The sequence below is a fragment of the Sceloporus occidentalis genome, unplaced genomic scaffold (genome assembly GCF_023333645.1).
Source record: "Sceloporus occidentalis isolate IW3139 unplaced genomic scaffold, rSceOcc1.0.p SCAF_50, whole genome shotgun sequence".
NCBI classification, from domain to species: domain Eukaryota; kingdom Metazoa; phylum Chordata; class Lepidosauria; order Squamata; family Phrynosomatidae; genus Sceloporus; species Sceloporus occidentalis.
In genome coordinates, this window is record NW_028317030.1 from 5,031,388 (window position 1) to 5,051,095 (window position 19,708).

General features: G+C 36.2%; 3 protein-coding genes across 3 annotated transcripts; all 3 read left to right on the forward strand.

The window, feature by feature from the left end:
* Positions 1-4,137: 4,137 nt before the first annotated feature.
* Positions 4,138-5,082, forward strand: LOC149288711 (olfactory receptor 13G1-like). Its single transcript, XM_089491419.1, has one exon. The coding sequence runs from the start codon at positions 4,138-4,140 to the stop codon at positions 5,080-5,082; it is 945 nt and encodes a 314-aa protein (XP_089347545.1).
* Positions 5,083-8,810: 3,728 nt separating this feature from the next.
* LOC149288712 (olfactory receptor 5AR1-like) lies at positions 8,811-9,746 on the forward strand. The gene has a single exon (XM_089491420.1). The coding sequence runs from the start codon at positions 8,811-8,813 to the stop codon at positions 9,744-9,746; it is 936 nt and encodes a 311-aa protein (XP_089347546.1).
* A 3,862-nt stretch (positions 9,747-13,608) lies between these two features.
* LOC149288713 (olfactory receptor 5AR1-like) lies at positions 13,609-14,553 on the forward strand. Its single transcript, XM_089491421.1, has one exon. It carries the CDS (start codon positions 13,609-13,611, stop codon positions 14,551-14,553), a length of 945 nt encoding a protein of 314 aa, XP_089347547.1.
* Positions 14,554-19,708: the final 5,155 nt, after the last annotated feature.

Below are 19,708 nucleotides of genomic sequence, written 5' to 3' on the forward strand. Positions count from 1 at the left end.
AAAGTATGGTGAAGTATTGAAAAAAGCGTTTAAAGTTTTTTTCACGTTTATTTGAAAAACCTTTTACTTATCTACAAAAGCTAATGAAAAAACTGCTAAATAGATTTAATTGGTCCTGAGTTAAGAAATACCGAATGTTTTTATGTTTTTTTGCAAGTTATAGGGCAATAAGTACAAGTTGTGTTTTGCTATTTCAAACCCACTTTTAGTCAATCTGGTGATCCCGTAGTGCATTTTAATAATATGACTCCTGGCCCCGGTCATGATAGGGTTAATTAGTTAAGTATAGTCATATGTCTTGTAACTTAGGCGTCAGGCGTCAACATGTACAGACCACTAGATAGATAAGGAAAAGCGGCCCGAGCACATAAGAACAAAATGGCGAAGGATCTCTTTTTAGGGTGTCTGGCCAGCATCATAAAATGGAGGGTTGCCTGCATCACAGAACAGAAGCCTCCTAGAGATAACACCATGACGTAAAGACACTCGCCCCTGGAAGATTCCGGAAAGTCCTCACCAAGCCTATAAAAACCTAAGGCCACAACTACCAACTTTGAAGCCTCATCTATGGTGTTTGCAGCCCAGGATGTATCCAGGGATCCTTGCGTCCGAGACAAGTGGCTCTTGTTCCCAGCCCCTGCTGAGTTACGAGTTAGTCAGCTAGATGAGTGATAACTACTTGGCTCGGTGATGTATTACTGTATTGACATTTAACACCGTAAACTGTTGGCGCTATATAAATAAAGGATAATAATAATAACATGGATTGCTGTGACATTGATTGCTTAACCCCTTCAATCCCAGGGGTTTTTGGTACCTCAAAGCTAAAAAATATTTTTTTAACACAGAAATGGTTAGAGGTCCTCTTAGGGACCTCCTGAACATGCCAGTGATGTCACAATGACATCACAGCTCACATTATAATTTTGTTTAGTATTATTTATGTTATTATTTTAATGATGTATTTAATATTATTTTTTTAATGAATTAACTTTTTTTTCTGCTTTTCTGTTACAGGACGGGAGGGGGAGTGAGAGACATGGTTTCTCACTCCCCTCCCCGCGATCCCCCTGCACCGATCACAATGTGATCTCTATGCAAGTCCTCACAGACCTGCATAGAGATCGCAGCGTCTCTGTGCCTCATCGGAGGGCAGGATATCCCCACAGGGGATATCCTGTCCTCCGATGACCTTCCGGGTTACGTCAGCAGTGACGCAACCCGGGAGGGAGTGCCCGATCGCGCGTTTGAAACTGCAGTTTACAGTGTAACAGCTTACCGGCTTTCATCCCAGAAGCTGTTACAGGAGATCGGAGAGCAGAAAGCCGGCAATGCCGGCTTGTGCTGTCAGTGGGGAGTCCAGCCTGTGAAACGACAGCCTGGTCTCCCGTGAAGTGGCAGGGATGTGTCCCTGACGCTGCACGAAGGGCTAGACGTACCGGGACGTCCATAGGGGTTTCTTAATAGGCGTTTTTTGGACGTCCCGGTACGTCTATAGGGGAATGAAGGGGTTAACTCATTTTACACACACATATATACATACATATAAGTTTACACACACTTATACATACATATATATAAGGTTACACACACATATATACATACATATACGTTTGCACACACATATATACATACATGTAAGTTTACACACATATAAGTATTTTCTATCTGCTGTAGTAAGAGTTCTATATTAAAGTTTTGCTTTAATTTTTGTTTGATGTGCTGTCATTCCGTATCCTCATTGATTGGGCAAAGCAGATCCTCTCCCCATGTCCAATTTTGGACATTTTTGGAAGCCAACCAATTTATTGTACTCCATCAAAACATATATTTTTGAAAACTAGACAATCTGGAGTATTTCAAATGCTGGTATTATAACACTTTCCATGCACTAGTTCTACTACCAGCCTTTGTCAAAGTTTGTGGTAGTAATTTATTTTGTGTTTTTTCACACAAATTGTACTTCAGGTATTAATTTACATCCCCTGGTATAAACAAGAAACCAATAAGTGTTCAGCAACATCTCTTGAATACAGTGATCCCACACATGCATGGGTTTGTAAGGTAGTTTGGGGACTAAAAGGTCACATTTGGGACATGCACTGACGTCAGGTAGTAGCCGGAGCCCAGAAGTTCCCAGGTATGGGAATAAATTCTAGTAGATATGGGGCCACCCAGACATGAAGACATCCTTGTCCCTCCTGCCTCTGCTACCTACTACTGTGGTGAAAGAGGTTTGGAGGTGTATATACCCTTTAGGAAGGAGGGTATTGAGATTTTAACACCATGCAAGAAGGATGGACACACATTTTGCATATGATACCTGTGTGTGGGGGGCACATGTTGTGATGATCAGTGAAGCCATCCGTCCTCATGTTTGGCCCAAAAGAAGTGGTCATCAAAAAATCTCAAATAATTCAAAAAAATTATGATCTAAGAAAACTGACCACAAATTATAACAGTTTGAACGAAGCTTGGGCTGTAACCTCAGATCCCATACAACCTATCCATGTCCATATACCATCCCTATACCATCCCTGGACATTACTTAAATTTCTTTGTTTCAAACTAAAGTTTACCAAGCCTAAAACTTTAGCTGCGGCATGAAACATGTTGAGTTGTACTGGGTATCATTAGGTGTTCCCAAACCTGTTTTTCTTTCTCTGACTCCAAGAAAGTTTTACTTATCATACTTTTTCTCTTGAGGGTTTCACATCTCTATCAGACAGTATAAAAGATCAGCAAATAACCGTTACTTTTCACACCCCTTTTTCAGGTGTATAAGAGGACTGCACTTCCCTGTGTTTTATGGGGACAACACAGAAATGTCAGCATTAGAATTGGCTTTCTACATAGGTATGTAACTAGTATAGATTATTCACTTATTAGACTGACTGTCTACGTTATATATATTATTATTATTATTCTTACAATAAGACGTATTAGCATTAGTTTATGAAAACATGTATATTAAGAGGTAGCACATGTTGAACATCATAAATCTGGTTTTAAATGTTTGTCAAGTGTATCTAATACAAATATGGGCATATTGACGTATACATTTATATATGCTACATCAATGTTTTTTTATTTTTGATTAAGCGTTATGTTAGTGATATGTTTATGTGAACAGTTGATGCATTAAACAGCATATTTATTTTTTAAATTATAAATTTTCTATTTTTTCCTTATATGTTACCAATTTTAATCACACACATATGCATCAGTCTCACTGACTGTTCCTATAAAAATATTATTAAGAAAGCATCCATTCTAATTTTTATTTTATTTTTTAAACACCACAATATTTGTATAACTATGCTGTGATTTTAAACATTACTGCCCCTTAAGTTATGCTTTCCTTATTGAAGCAGGCTTTTCTTGCAAGGGCCAAGTTGGGTTTGAATGTATAATCTAATGTTATACAACATAAGAACCAATTTATTTAACAATATCCCCAGAAGAAAACTTGATTCACCCAGCCAACAAATGTCTGAAAAAAATGAAGGGAAATAAATTCATCCACACTAGTCCAAAAGTAAATGGAGTCTTTTGTGAAAGTTAATATCTTTTATTGACCAGGAGATCGCATAAGATTTTCATAGGATTTTATAACGTCTGTCTCTTCTTCAGATGGAGTAAGACCTCTGAAGTCCTAAAAGCTTATGTGATTTTATATTGGTTTCTAAATTGACCCGATCAACCCTAAAAATCAATCAGGAACGTTCCTTCATATTATTATTATTACCACATTAAACATGTTCTAGTTTATATTATGTTTTGATTGTTTTTATTTCATATTTAGTGTTTATTTTATTTGTCAATAATAGGATGTATTTGAGGGATTTTTGTTGGACACAATTTATTTTTAAAATTAAAGAATTATGCATGTTAGAATGATTGTGAACCTGATAATTTCCTTGTTCAGAATGATCTCTTTTTTTTTATAGGAGTCCTTGGGATAAGGAACCAATAAAACATTCTTAAAGAAGGACTCGCTCCTGAAGGAAGACTTACAACACAGGAAGTAATACATTCTACAAAGGCTTTACTAGATAAAAAGAAGTGTGATTTTTATTTTAACCCTAAGGCCCTAAAGAACGGTGACTTGGTCGTTGACAAATATGAAATTAGAAAATGAACTCAACAGGGCCTGATTTTACCATCCAGGGTTTGACGGATATCCCAGAACTACAACTTCCAATATTTTTTATATTTCTAATTGCCTACTTCATCATTATTTGGGGGAATATGACTTTATTCATAGCCGTCTTAAGTGACCCTAATATTCACACTCCAATGTATATTTTTTTAATGAAACTTTCTTTCATTGACATAATGAGCACATCAAACGTTTTACCTGAACTATTGTATGTCCTCCTTACTAAACGGAAGACAATCTCATTTGCAGGATGTATATCACAAATGTATGTCTTTACCTTCCTGACGTGCACCGAATATGTTTTGCTTGCGGTCATGGCGTATGACCGTTACGTAGCGATTTGTCACCCCCTTCGTTACTGTATCCTGATGAGTTTAAGGCACTGTGCTCTGCTTATAACGTGTGCGTGGACCATTGGGCTAACCGACCCTATGCCACACGCTATCCTCATATCTAAGATGTCCTTCTGCGCTTCTCATCTCATTGACCACTTTTTCTGTGATGTTTCTCCAGTTTTGAAGCTCTCCTGTAGTGATATGACTGTTGTGGAAATACTAACGTATGCTGGGGGTGTTTTCGTTGTGATCCCAGCTTTCATGCTCACCTTAATCTCCTATGTATTCATTATTTCCACCATTCTGAAAATAAAGTCGTCAGAAGGTCGACGGAAAGCTTTTTCTACTTGCACTTCTCATTTGACCTCTGTTACTATCTTTTATTGGACTATCTTGTGTTTATATCTGAGACCCATTTCATCCTATTCTCCAAAACAGGACAAGTTCTTTGCTATTATTTACGCCGTCTTGGTTCCTTTGCTAAATCCTATTATTTATAGTCTTAAAAACCAGGAAGTTCAAGCTGCTTTATTGAAACTTAAGAACAAAATAGCATTTTGTTCTAAAGGGCCGGACTGGGGCTGAAAAGCAGCCATGGAAACATTTGGAGAGCAGCCTCATAGTTTATCTCGCGGACGAGCTCTTATACCCACACGCACCCCAATACATACCCGAGTCACACTATTTGCCATACAAATAACTATAAAACATTCTTTTTATCACATTATTTGTATTAAAATGCCAGAAAGCAAAAGTGTTAAAAGGCCCTAATAATTTAAATACATTACACATAATGGAATCAAAACATTTGCTATTGAAAATTGTTTTAGATTAAAAAGTTCCATTTTATTCAGTGGAACCAAACAGCGATCACATTATTCTTCACGATATTCTTGTAAGAAACTTTTATTTCTTTATTAATTCATGTAAACTATTTTTTCATATTTAAGAAAAGCTGTGATTGATTGAGAATTATTTTTTTTTGTTTTTATTTCCTTTTATTTGCCAACCTGCCCCCCCAGTTATGCACATCTGCCCCCAGGCTTGCCACTCTGCCCCCAGAAATGCCTTATACCCCCTATATGCCATTCTGCCTCCCTGATATGCCTAATACCCTCCTAAATGCCACTCTGCCCCATGATATGCCTTTTAACCCCCTATATGCCATGCAAAAGGTGAAACCAAATGTCCGAAAAAGTAAGAAAAAGTAAGAAAAGAATAAAGTACTTTCCTTTCTTTTGGATCGGGTTTATAGCTGCAACCCTATTAACACTCTCCACCGAGTGTTGAAAAGGTATACCAAAATTGACTTCCGTCTAGGGGCGCTTGAAAACACACGATCGCAAATCTCTCAAAAATAAAAAATAAATAAAGAACAAAAAGAAAAAAATAGTGTGATACAGTAAAAAATGTTCCTGGATTTTTTAACACAAGACTTCAATGGTTGCACTCACAATATTCATCAATCTTTAGCGCGTATATTTAACCACCCTTCAGTATGTATGTTGGTTCCTTGACCTCAGGTGCATGGAAGATAAGAAATATCCAAATAGGGTAATATCTTTAAAACCAGTGTTTACGCAATAAAGTAATGCACTCACATTTGGATGAAGAATATCAAGCGCATCTGATTAGTTGTCCTGAAGCGGTCTTGGTTTCCAAAACGAAGTTCCTGGTGTGGTCGTACTGGACCCCAGGGTCCAACGAAGATGTTTCTTTAATGTTCCAGTATAGATGTTTTTTAAAGTGCAAGTGCTCGTGTAAAAGTCATAAAAAATATCGAGCAAAGTCCAAGGTAAACAGTCCTCTACGCGTTTCGCCGGTCAAGGGCTTCCTCAGGAGACGAATATACCTCCTGAGGAAGCCCTTGACCGGCGAAACGCGTAGAGGACTGTTTACCTTGGACTTTGCTCGATATTTTTTATGACTTTTTATCTGAACATTTTTTATTCTTTTAATTCATCCCGGACAGACTTTGTTAAACACTTATATAGTGTAGTTTGCCGATTATTGAATTGTAAGGGCATAGCCCCAAATTAAATTATTTATTTTATTTCTTGCATTTATCCACTGTTTCTCATACTGATCAATTTACAATTACTGAACATACACCATTTATCACATTTCATATAATTGAATCAATTTACATGAGCACTTGCACTTTAAAAAACATCTATACTGGAACATTAAAGAAACATCTTCGTTGGACCCTGGGGTCCAGTACGACCACACCAGGAACTTCGTTTTGGAAACCAAGACCGCTTCAGGACAACTAATCAGATGCGCTTGATATTCTTCATCCAAATGTGAGTGCATTACTTTATTGCGTAAACACTGGTTTTAAAGATATTACCCTATTTGGATATTTCTTGTCTTCCATGCACCTGAGGTCAAGGAACCAACATACATACTGAAGGGTGGTTAAATATACGCGCTAAAGATTGATGAATATTGTGAGTGCAACCATTGAAGTCTTGTGTTAAAAACTCCAGGAACATTTTTTACTGTATCACACTATTTTTTTCTTTTTGTTCTTTATTTATTTTTTATTTTTGAGAGATTTGCGATCGTGTGTTTTCAAGCGCCCCTAGACGGAAGTCAATTTTGGTATAACCCCCTATATGCCACAGACGTGCATAGAGATCGCAGCATCTGTGCCTCATCGGAGGACAGGATATCCCCTGCAGGGATCGGGCAGTTTAAAATGTAACAGCTTTCCGGCTTACATCTGTTACATCAGATCGGACAGCAGAAAGCCGGCAATGCTGGCTTCTGCTGTCAGTGGGGAGTCCAGGCTGTCAAACGACAGCCTGATCTCCCGTGCAGCGGCAGGGATGTGTCTCTGACGCTGCAAGAAGGGCTGGACGTATCGGTATGTCCATAGGGGATTCTTGAGAGGCGTTTTTTGGACGTATCGGTACGTCCATAGGGGATTCTTGAGAGGCGTTTTTTGGACGTCACGGTACGTCCATAGGGGATTGAAGGGGTTAAACATGCATGGGATATGCATAAACCCCAATCTAAGACAAGAATATGGACTGATTAAGGTTTCAGTGTCTCCATAATGGGCATACTAGGTGGGCTGAGTTTTAAGTGAAAAAAAAATATTTACAGAACTTTTTTCAATACAAGAAGTGCTGAATTTATAAAGATGTTTTGCTTGTCTGTATCCTGGGTATAGATGAGTACCAGGGGTCATTACTCGCCCTCAGAGTGGAAAGCAGAGATTGATTGCACCTGATGCTTACATTGTGATAGGGAATACTGCACAGTATAAAAGCGATAAATACCGGCTTCCTCTAGATTAATTAATCCTTAATGCAGATGGAGTAAGCAGTCTGTAATCATACTGTGCTAACCTAGAACATAGGTGAGTAGCATAAATACCAAAAAACATAAACCGTAAAAGTTACTTAAGCGATGTTAGAATAGATTTTTTTGTGTAAGGCTACAGGTATCTGCACCGCATATCCTATAAATGATGTTACTTAGCAGTTATTTTTATATGTGTCTTATTATTCAATTTTACATATTGTTGCAAAATGCTCAATAAAAATGTAGTTGCCTAAGATAAAACTGAAAGCAAGAGTTAATGCACAAAAACTACTTAACTCCGCGATATGTGGTGATGTATTTGGTGTCTCAAAAGATTTAATCTAAAATACAAATGCATTTACTATGATCCTTTACACATATATCTTTCAGGTTTATTCAACTGTAATCCTAGGAGAAAAAGGATAGAAATCCCATAATAAAGGGTTAATCGCTTTTCACTTCTCGACTTTCGATTCTTCTGGCAAAGTCACTGATTTAACATTTTAATGCAATTAAAAACTTTCAATCTACGACCCCAACTGTTCTATGTTCAGTAATCCAGTTGGAATTTTTAATCCAGGTGTGTTTAAAAAAGGTATACGAGTATGTGGTTTGTAGACATGGTAGAGGTAACACGCGCTATGCTAATAGTAATTGTTGAGTAATTATTATTATTATTATAATAATTGCATTTTCATATTTACAACATTTTAATGTACATTCATCAAATTATCTTTCATAGAATATTTTATGATTATTGTTACCAAACTAAATAAAAAAAATATATAATAAGGTTCCACGGAACCAGTAGGGATTCCAGTTAAAAGGTTTAATCCTACTGTCACGTTTCTACTTTTCCTTCAACCTGGAAGTGAATGGTAAATATTTAGCGAATAGACCCAAATATATATATAAAAAAATATGCATTTTTTTCTTTTGCTATCTCAACCGAAAACATGAATCTATATTTATTTTCACATTATCATTTACATTAGATTATGTACAACGAGACAGGGTTTATTATTGAAGGCTTTAATGATACCAAAGAACTTCAACTTCCAATTTTCATCATTTTTCTACTTATCTATTTAATTATTCTATTTGGGAATGCGACCATTTTAATTGCTATTTTAGGTGACTCTAATCTTCACACTCCTATGTATATTTTTTTGATTAAACTCTCATTCATTGACATAACCTATGCTTCGAATATCATTCCCAAACTGTTACATATTCTGCTTACTCAACATAAAACCATCTCATTCTCTGGGTGTATAATCCAAATGTATATTTTTATATATCTGACATGTGCTGAATTCCTTCTCCTTGGAGCCATGGCTTATGACCGATATGTGGCAATTTGCCACCCCCTTCATTATTACATTCTGATGACCATAAGAGACTGCTGTGTGTTGATCATTACTGCATCGAGCATTGGATTATTGGACCCAGTGGCACATGCCATGCTTATTTCCAGGATGAACTTCTGTGCTTCTCGCCATATTGAACATTTTTTCTGTGACGTTACCCCATTGTTGAAGCTCTCTTGCAGCGACACCTCCAAGGTCGAAATGATAACCTACATTTATGGGGCATTGCTTGTATTTCCAGCGTTCCTGCTCACTTTAATCTCATATATATTAATTATCTCCAGCATTCTAAAAATAAAATCAGCAGAGGGTCGGCGTAAAGCCTTTTCCACCTGTACCTCTCATTTGACCTCTGTCACGATGTTCTACGGAACCATTATATGTTTATATATGAGACCAACAGCAAGCTATGCCCCAAGCCAGGACAAGTTTTTTGCTCTGATATATGTTGTCATGATTCCAATACTTAATCCCATTATTTACAGTCTGAAAAACCAAGACATTAAAAGTGCATTAAAGAAACATAAAAACAAATTTTCTTTTAAAAAACAATATTGGAAATAATTATTATCCAAAGGATCTTTAAATTCTTCAAAATAGATGCAAAGGTTAAAAGCATATTATTGGATGTTTTCACTATAGCTGTATGATGAATGCTTTGTTTTTTATAATAGACCCGACGACAGAAAGAAAACCAGGGTATTTTTATAATATTTTTACTTCCTCACAAGGCCAAAATAAAATAATATAATAATAATAAAATAAAGTAATAAAAATAATATAATAATAATAAAATAAATTTTTTTATAATCTTTCCTGTGGTAAAAATATAGGCTGCAGTAGCATATTCTTGCCTGGGGCAGAAGGTCTTGGGGAAAGTACACTCTATGCCATAAAAAAGGGGGCACATCGCCCTTTTGGGTGAGCGAGCTTCCTGATGCACTGAATCTCAATGGACCATTTATGAAGAAAATCTCTAATCTCCATTACACTATGGAGGACTTCAAGATGTTTGATTAATTTCTCATATGTTTTATATTTTTTTTAATTTAATTTTTTTATTAGAGATTATTTGGGGGTTTTAAAAGAACTCAAGCATCTTTTCTGTAACAGGCGGTGCCCCAGATGATGTTCCTCCATATAATTACTTAATTGTTTTTAATTTGATTTATTATTTTATTACTATTGTTATTTTTGTCTGCTTCTCAGTTTTTTCGTATTCTCACTATGAGATTTCATGGAGCTCAGTGTGAACCAGAAGCTGGACTATGTACAACAATATAATTTCTGACCCAAAATGTTTTGAAATAATTTCTGAATGTATTAAATGTTTTTAAGTGTACAAATATGTACAAAGAAACACTATGAACAAGGTCTTGAAAATAAACAGAACTTCCATTTGTTCTTCTCATGGATATTAGTGAAATCTCTGGACATTATTAATGGGGCTCCTGTGTGGTAGGCGGAGTGTTGAACCCTAAGGTTTGTTCACCTTCTTCATTACTGTATCCTGGGTGAGTTTAAGACATTGTGCTGTTACATTGGACTATCTTGTGTTTATATATGAGACCCACTTCAACTTATTCTCCAAAACAGAATTATTTTTTGGCTATTCTATTCGCTGTCTTGGTTCCTTTATTATGTATAGTCTGAAAAATCAGAAAGTTAAAGTTGCTTTAATGAAACAAAATAGCATGTGTCAAACACCCCCAAAAAACTTTGCATTAGTAGCTAATGTATGTAGTTTATCCATACTTTTACTTTCTAAAAACTAAATATTTTTATGTAAGCATAAAATACAGTGAGATATGTAGATCAGCCCTAGAGAAAAATGGTTTGACTTTTACTTTCTAAAAACTAAATATTTTTGTGTAAGCATAAAATACAGTGAGATATGTAGATCAGCCCTACAGAAAAATGGTTTGATTTCCTTTTGTTTCAATAAACTTTCTTCATCTGGACTTCACCATTGTTGTTAGTCATGTGTTTTTTTTCCTTAATCACCACACTAATCTTCTTCTTTACGGCAACACTAAGGAAGTCCGTTCCTCCATAGAGGTTCCTCCACTAAGGAGGTGCAGATATTTTAATATTATATTTACATTTCATTTAATATCCTATACAATATTATATTTGCATAGCATTTATTAATTCCATAGCACCGTTACAAAACAACTGACACTACATAAACTCATACAATTACCAATGATTTGAACATGTTAATATATATATATATATATATATATATATATATATATATACAAGCCCAAAAGAGGAGAACTTTGCACTGGGTTTTCCATTCCCTTGCCTCCTCTACTGATTTCCATAGTAGGAAGCAGCTATTTTCATCTGCCTGCTCCATACATAACCTAACAGTGCCAAAAACTTCAGGCCGACACCAAAAAACACACCAGGATAGGCTCTGCCACACCAACACCCAAACACATACACCAGGACAGGCTCTGCCACACCGACACCCCAAACACACACACCAGGACACACTCTGCCACACCGACACACCAAACACACACCCCTTTAGTTTTAATGTATCCCACCCACACCCTTGTGTATTGTCCCATGTGCATTTGTGCCCCCAGTCAGCCCCCTTTTGCATTTATGCACCAACACCCTTGTGTATAGATTTATGTGATGTCCCCAGCCACCCCCTCCCTTGTGTATTGATGCCCCCTTTTGTACTGTTGAATGCACCCATATGGTCCTTCTGCCACCATGTTCTGTTTGGGACAACTTTGAAGCTGGTCAGCTCAATTTACCCCATCAAATCATATATTTTTGAACACCCCAGGGTATTTCAAATGGCAGTATTTTATCCCTTTCCATGACCTAATTTTACCACAAGCCTTAGTCAAAATTTCTGCTGATATTTGTTTTTTTCCCACACACATTGTACTTCAGGCGGAATTTACAGCTCCTGGTATATGTCACTGTCAAACAACACCCCAATTTGTGTTCAGCAACATCTTTTGAGTACAGGGATACCAACTATGCATGTGTTTGTCTGGTTGTTTGGGCCTAAGAGGACACTTTGGGAAGTGGCATTTTTTTCATTTGGGTCAGTCTGTGCCTATGCCCTATTTGGGACTTCATTGAACTCCAATTTACCCCATCAAATCACTTTAATTTTTCAGTAGATATCCCTTGGGTATTTGAAATGCTAGTATTTTATCTCTTTCATGTCAGTATTTTTGGGAGGATACAGCGCTAATTCTAGCATTTGCTCATAAATATTTGATTTTTTTAATTATTTTTTTTACATTTTATTGGAACTGGATAGTTCCCCTAATGGTGACACGCCTGCATAAATATTTTTAAATGTTACCACATTTTGTATAATTTTTGTAAAATGATCAGAATAGATGGGCCAGATGGGTATTATCTGCCAGGAAATTCCATATTTCTATGTTCCATGTATACAAAGTACAAGTTTTGCTCATTTGTATCCTGGGTATAGATAACTATCAAGGGTCATTACTTGTTTCAAAGTGGAAAGCATCGGTTGATTACACCTGTTGCCTAAATGTCCTCAAGTGTGTTACATTTTCCTGCCACACAGTATAAAAGCGATAAATTACTATATAATCAATGAATCCCTACTACAGAAGCAGTTTATAACGTATCAGAGAGATATTATTACAACTCGGACAGCACATAGGTGAGTAGCATAAATACCAAAAATACAAAACTTGTAGACTTGCTTACATGATGCTAGATAAATATTATTTTTCGTTCTTAGGCTACAACAGTATAAATAATGTTTATGTGCATTTATATATATATAAATTCTTTGGTATGCAAAATAAATTATTATTAGTAGTAGCAGTAGTAGTGGTAGTAGAAGTAGTTTTACTATTATTATTGTTATAATTGATTTTTTAAACAAACTAAAAAATAAAAATTTCCATTTTCTTTAAACAAATTATTTTTAAAAGTTGTGCAGCGCAGTCCCATAGATATTGTTGTATAAAGATAAGCTGAAATAATAGGTATTTAGGTTTATATATTATAAACTACTTACCCACATTTTATAAGAGGAAGTACTTGCTGTCTTACATTTACATCAGTTACATAATTTACACAAATATCTTTCACATGTATTCAAATATAAACATAAGGTCAAAAAATCGCATAATTAAAATAAAAAAATCACCTTCAAAAAAATTTTTATGATTATTGTTAGCAAAATTAAATACATAAGTTCACAAATGTTGCACAGAACTGGTGGACATTCCATAGTTGAATGTCTTAATCCTGCTGTCCTGCTTTTCCTACAAATTGGAAGTGGATTTTTAATGAATAGATGCTAATATATACAAGGAACAAAAATGTGCATTTTTTCTTTTGTTATTTAAATCAATAATGTGAATCTATATTTGTTTTTGCAGAAATAAGAATATACATAGATAAAATGACGTACAACGAGACAGGATTTATTATTGAAGGCCTTACTGATAAACAAGGACTCCAGCTCCCAATGTTCCTTGTTTTCCTACCCATTTTTTTCATTATTCTCTTTGGGAATGCGACTATTTTAATTGCTATTTCAAGTGACTCTAATCTTCACACCCCTATGTATATTTTTTTGATTAAACTCTCATCCATTGACATAACCTATGCCTCGAATATTCTACCCAAACTGTTGCATATTCTGCTTACCCAAGAGAAAACCATCTCTTTCTCTGGGTGTATGATCCAGATGTATTTCTTTGTATCTCTGACATGTACTGAATTCCTTCTCCTTGGAGCCATGGCTTATGACCGATATGTGGCAATTTGTCACCCCCTTCATTATTACATTCTGATGACCATAAGAGACTGCTGTGTGTTGATCATTACTGCATTGAGCATTGGAATATTGGACCCTATGGCACACACCATCCTTATATCTAAGAAGAACTTCTGTGCTTCTCACCATATTGACCATTTTTTCTGTGACGTTACCCCATTGCTGAAGCTCTCTTGTAGTGACACCTCCAATGTGGAAACAATAACGTATCTTCTTGGGACATTGCTTATATTTCCTGCATTTCTACTCACTTTAACCTCGTATGTATTGATTATCTCCAACATTCTAAAAATTAAATCGGCAGAGGGTCGGCTTAAAGCTTTCTCCACCTGTACCTCCCACCTGACCTCCGTCAATCTGTTCTATGGAACCATTCTGTGTTTGTATATGAGACCCTCAACGAGCTACGCTCCAAGCCATGACAAGTATTTCGCTCTGATATATGTTGTCTTGATCCCTATACTAAATCCCATTATTTACAGTCTAAAAAACAAAGATATTAACGATGCCTTAAAGAAAGTTAAGTACAAAATGTTTTTAAAAACAATGTTTGCAAAAAATGATTAACCAAAGGTGACAAATCTTCAAATGCCTTATTATATGCAAAGGTTAATAACGTACAGTACTGTGCATGAGTTTTAGGTAGGTAAAGTAAAGTAAGAATGCTTTCAAAATAGACATGTTAATCGTTTAATAGTTTATTTTTATCAATTAGTAAATTGCAAAGTGAGTGAACACAAGAAAAATCTAAATCAAATCAATATTTGATGTGACCACCCGTTACCTTTAAAAAAACCATCAATACAGTACTGTATATAACATTATTAATATTATGGTTTTCATTACAGCTGATGACATGTTGATGATTGAATTATTTAGCGGAAAGTGTGAAAATATCGTTAAATACAACTTCTTATCATATCTGTCCAGTGGGGACAATTTATTTAATTTAGTGAATAGATCCTAACATAGAAATGGAAAAACCCCAGATGATGATTAAGGTGAAATTCCTGGAATCCATATAATTATTTAAGTATTTTTATTATATTACTATTTTAATTTTTTCTGCGTTCTTCGTATTCTCACAATGACATCTCATGAAGCTCAATGTGATCCAGAAGCTGGACTAGGTACATCTATGTAATTGATTACTCCAATTTTTTTAAAATAAATTCTGATTGTATTAAGTGTACAGATATGTGCAAAGAGACCCAACGAACAAGGTCTTGAAAATAAACAGAACTTTCCTTTGTTTTTCTGGACATCATTAATGGTAGGGGGTGCTCAACCCTAAGGTTTAGTTAGAAGCTCCATATATGCACAAAAAATTACACAGAAAGTGGAGAGAACACCTTTAAAAGCATACACATTCAGATTCCGACCAACATATACACAAAACGAAGCAAAAGATCAGCGCACACCCAGCAAATACTATTTAAAATTAACTATTTAAGCCATAAGTATTGGGCATTCTGTTACGCTATGTGGCCAGATATTGCTTAGCTTATGTTTCTCCATTTTTGAAGCTCTCCTGTAGTGATATGTCTGTTGTGGAAATACTAACCTACACTGGTGGTGTTTTCCCAGCTTTAACCCCTTAATGACAAAGCCCGTACATGTACGGGCTCAAAATGCATTATTTTCAATGGGTTTAGGGGCCGCCCATTTTCCATAAGGGGTTAATGCTCACTTTAACCTCCTATGTATTTATTATTTCCACCATTTTGAAAATAAAATTGTCTGAAGGTCGACGGAAAGCTTTTTCTACTTGCCCTTCTCATCTGACCTCTGTTACTATCTTTTATTGGACTTGTGTTTATATTTGAGACCCACTTCATCCTATTCTCCAAAACAGGAGCCTTTGCTGAATCCTATTATATATAAAAATTAGGAATTTCAAGTTGCTCTAATGAAACTTAATAACAAAATGGCATGTGTCGGAGAACAAAAATCTGTTCACATGAGTGTGAAGGTGCTTCATTTCCCGAAATGGTTAAATAATCAATTGGATATCCTCAGTGGCGTCGGCAGGGGGGGGCCAGAGGGGGCCATGGCCCCCCCTAAATCATGCTGTGCCCCCCGGTGTGCCCCCCCAATTGAAACGCCGTCTTTTTTTTTTTTTTTTTAATAGATCCGGAGGAGAGAGAGAGAGGCGCCGAGCGGTCGCTGAGGAATAAGTTCTCAGCGACCGTTCGGCGCCTCTCACTCTTTTCCGCGACCGCGAGGCCTCTGCCTTGGTCGCAGTGCCGGCATTTCAAGCCGAGCGCCGGTATATGATGTCATATCCGGCGCTCAGCAATGAAGCCGCGCACACTGCGGCAGAACCAGGAAGACAGAGACCTCGCGATCCCGCCGCTGGACTTCTACAAGCCCAAGGTAAGTGAACTTCAAAGGGGGGGGAGGAGGGTAGAAAGTTAGGAGGGGGTTAGAGAGTGAAAAGAGGTAGATAGGAAGTGAGAAGAGGTAGATAGGGATACATTGGGAGGGAGAGAGGGGGTAGATAGGATAGATTGGGAGGGAGAGGGGGTAGTTAGGATAGATTGGGAGGGAGAGGGGGTAGTTAGGATAGATTGGGAGGGAGAGGGGGTAGTTAGGATAGATTGGGAGGGAGAGGGGGTAGTTAGGATAGTTTGGGAGGGAGAGGGAGATATTAACATATATTGGCAGCAGGGGCTAATATTAATATTAATTGGCAGCAGGGTCTAGTATTTATATTCATATTGGCAGCAGGGTCTAGTATTTATATATATATCGGCAGCAGGGGCTAATATTAATATATATTGGCTGCAGGGGCTAAGTTTATATATATATTGGCTGCAGGGACTAATAATATATATTGGCAGTAGGGGCTAATATTAATATATACTGGTAGCAGGGTCAAATATTAATATATATCGGCAGCAGGGTATAATTTTTATGTATATCGGCAGCAGGGTATAATATAAGTATATATCCGCAGCAGGGGCTAATATCAATATATATCCGCAGCAGGGGTTAATATTAATATATATCAGAAGCAGGGTGTAATATTTCTATATATTGTCATCAGCAGGGGCTAATATTAAAGAATGAGAAATAACTGCCTAACGTGTGTGTGTATATGTGTGTATATATATATATATATATATATAGTGTATATGTACCGTTTTATAATTGGCCCCCATACTTTGGTTCCTGGCCCCCCATGTGCCCCCCCTAAATATGAAAGCTGGAGACGCCACTGGATATCCTAGAAAGGGTCCATTCAGTTATATTATCTGGAAGCCAAATGTGACCTAAAAATGTCCCATGAAAAAGCAATTGTTTTTCTTTGAGCATTAAATACAGTCCTGTAAACCGTAATGTAAATTATCACTGAAGTTGGTTGGATTGCATTTTGTTATGTTAAACTCCCTTAATCTGCAGACCTGGAAGCCGCCATTATTGTCAGTCATGTGATATTTTGGGTGACTTTGCCTGTTCAAACACAACACTGAGCTGATGCTTTATGGCAATGCTAATGAAGTCCTCCTCTGTAGACTTACACTAGTCAGCGTGTCTGGCTGGGTGGTTGATTTTTTATTGTTTACTACAAGGTAGTATGATAAGAAGTCATGGTGTTTGATGTTTGTATGCAGCTAGAACATATGCAAATTGCAGAAAGGTACATAAATTACACTGTGGCAAGTAAGCAGCAAGTGTGGGCCCCTGGCCACAAGAGCCAATGGTCCCATTATTAATTTGCCCTTGCTTACGGTCTTTGTGGTATGACATCCTAGCTTTAGAAGACTGTTTTGGATAACCCTCACATGATGGACACCTGAATCTTAGGCTTCCTAGACTTCTATCGCGAAACACCACGAGCAAGAACATAATTGATTTGTTCTTCAATTTTCTTGTTTAAATGGTTTTACATTAACCAAAGAGAAATTACTAATTCAGAAAAACCACATCTTAATTCACAAATATGCTTGATTTCTTGTTAAAGTTATTGCTTACTAAAGTCATGCAGATTTCAGATCCTCTATGCTATTTAGACCCCTACAAAAGTACCCGATGCTATGTCCTTCCACTTCTTCTCCTAGAATGTCGTCTCTTCTCCATTGATGATAACACCTTAGCTAGATTTAATGCCAGAAATAATATTATTATTTCAGAATTTACAAGCATATCCTTAGAACAGACAAATCATTGTTCGCAATTGTTACGTGATGCATTAGAAAATATTGTGAAAAATTTGTAATAAAAGAAAAAAGAAAGTATAACAAATAAAAAAATATTATATGGGAAGTGCGGAACTTTTTGAATTTTCTACATGCAATACAAAGATTGTATAGTTGTTCAGCTCGTCCCTATCCTGGGTATAGATGAGTACCAGGTGTTATTACCGGTTCTCTTGATGCTTATATTTACTCAGGGGGGATACATTTTTCCTAACACAAGGTATAAAAGTGACAAATTACTGCTTCAGCTCCATTAATCCTTAATACAGACAGAGTAAGCAGCTTATAATGTATCACAGAGATGCGCAATATCTTATTGCAACCGAGAGAGCACACAGGTACGTAGCAGAAATACAAAAAGTAAAATAAACCCTTAAAGTTACTTACGTGATCCTAGCATTTTTAGGCTGTTAGTAACTATTATGCATACGCTTTGAATTTTTACATAAATCTTCTTTGCTAAGCATAACCTATTTGCACATCCTAAATTATTAACTTAATATTATTATTTTAATAATATTATATTAATATTATTAAAAAATATAAACAAAATGAAAAAATACAAAACGTATTGTGGTTTGATCACGTCTTATCTTCTATTACAATAAGAAGACCTGACCCGAGCTTTTTTATACACAATTTTTATTTATAAAATACATGAGCAGGGGACATGTACCTCACCCATTAACCCTTAATATGAAGCTCAAACCAAAAAGAGGGAGAGGGACTTTAAGCTTTGGTTTTAAGTTTGGCAAATGTTCATGCATTGATGCCACCCAGTAAATTGGAAGTGAGTGGAGACATAATGGATCCCTGTCTATAAAATCCTTAAGCCTGTTGTCCGGCTTATCCTTTTGCTACAGAGAGCGCCCTACACAATCATATTGAAGTTAGTAAATTTAAATGTTTCATTTAATCTCAACTCAACTACAAACTTGCAGTTTAGGCAAAAAATCCTCCTAAAGGACTTAGATCAACTAAAATTCTGTGTAATTGTTTTGAAGTAATAGTCTTACATTTTGTCAACAGAAGATGCAATGTAACCTCCAACCATGTGGGGCGCTGGTGCATTGGGGTAAACATCTCACTCAAGCAGAAGCAATTTGGAAATCCACTGCCATGATGTGGGAAATTATCAGGATTTTTTTATCTTATTTTTTGATAGCCTCTTTCCATGGGCTATAGATGAAGACATGAGGGCATAAGATTGTATCAAAGTGTTTAAAATCATATTTTTTTACAGATTGTACCATTTTGTGTGTCAAGGGTTTAAGCAGGGATTTTCATGAGATGATCCAGGAAATTTGCCTTCATTAGATAATTCATACATTTAACTGCAACCCTTAAGATATCAACTCGCAGACACTTGCAGCAACTCATATGCCAAAGAAAATGCATTTTATTGTATGCGAGTGCATGTGACTTTAACACATAACTTGAATGACATATGGACTTTTTAGTAAAAAAAAGCTAAATGTATAAAAGAAAAAACAAATGTTTTTTGTTTGCAGTCTTAACCA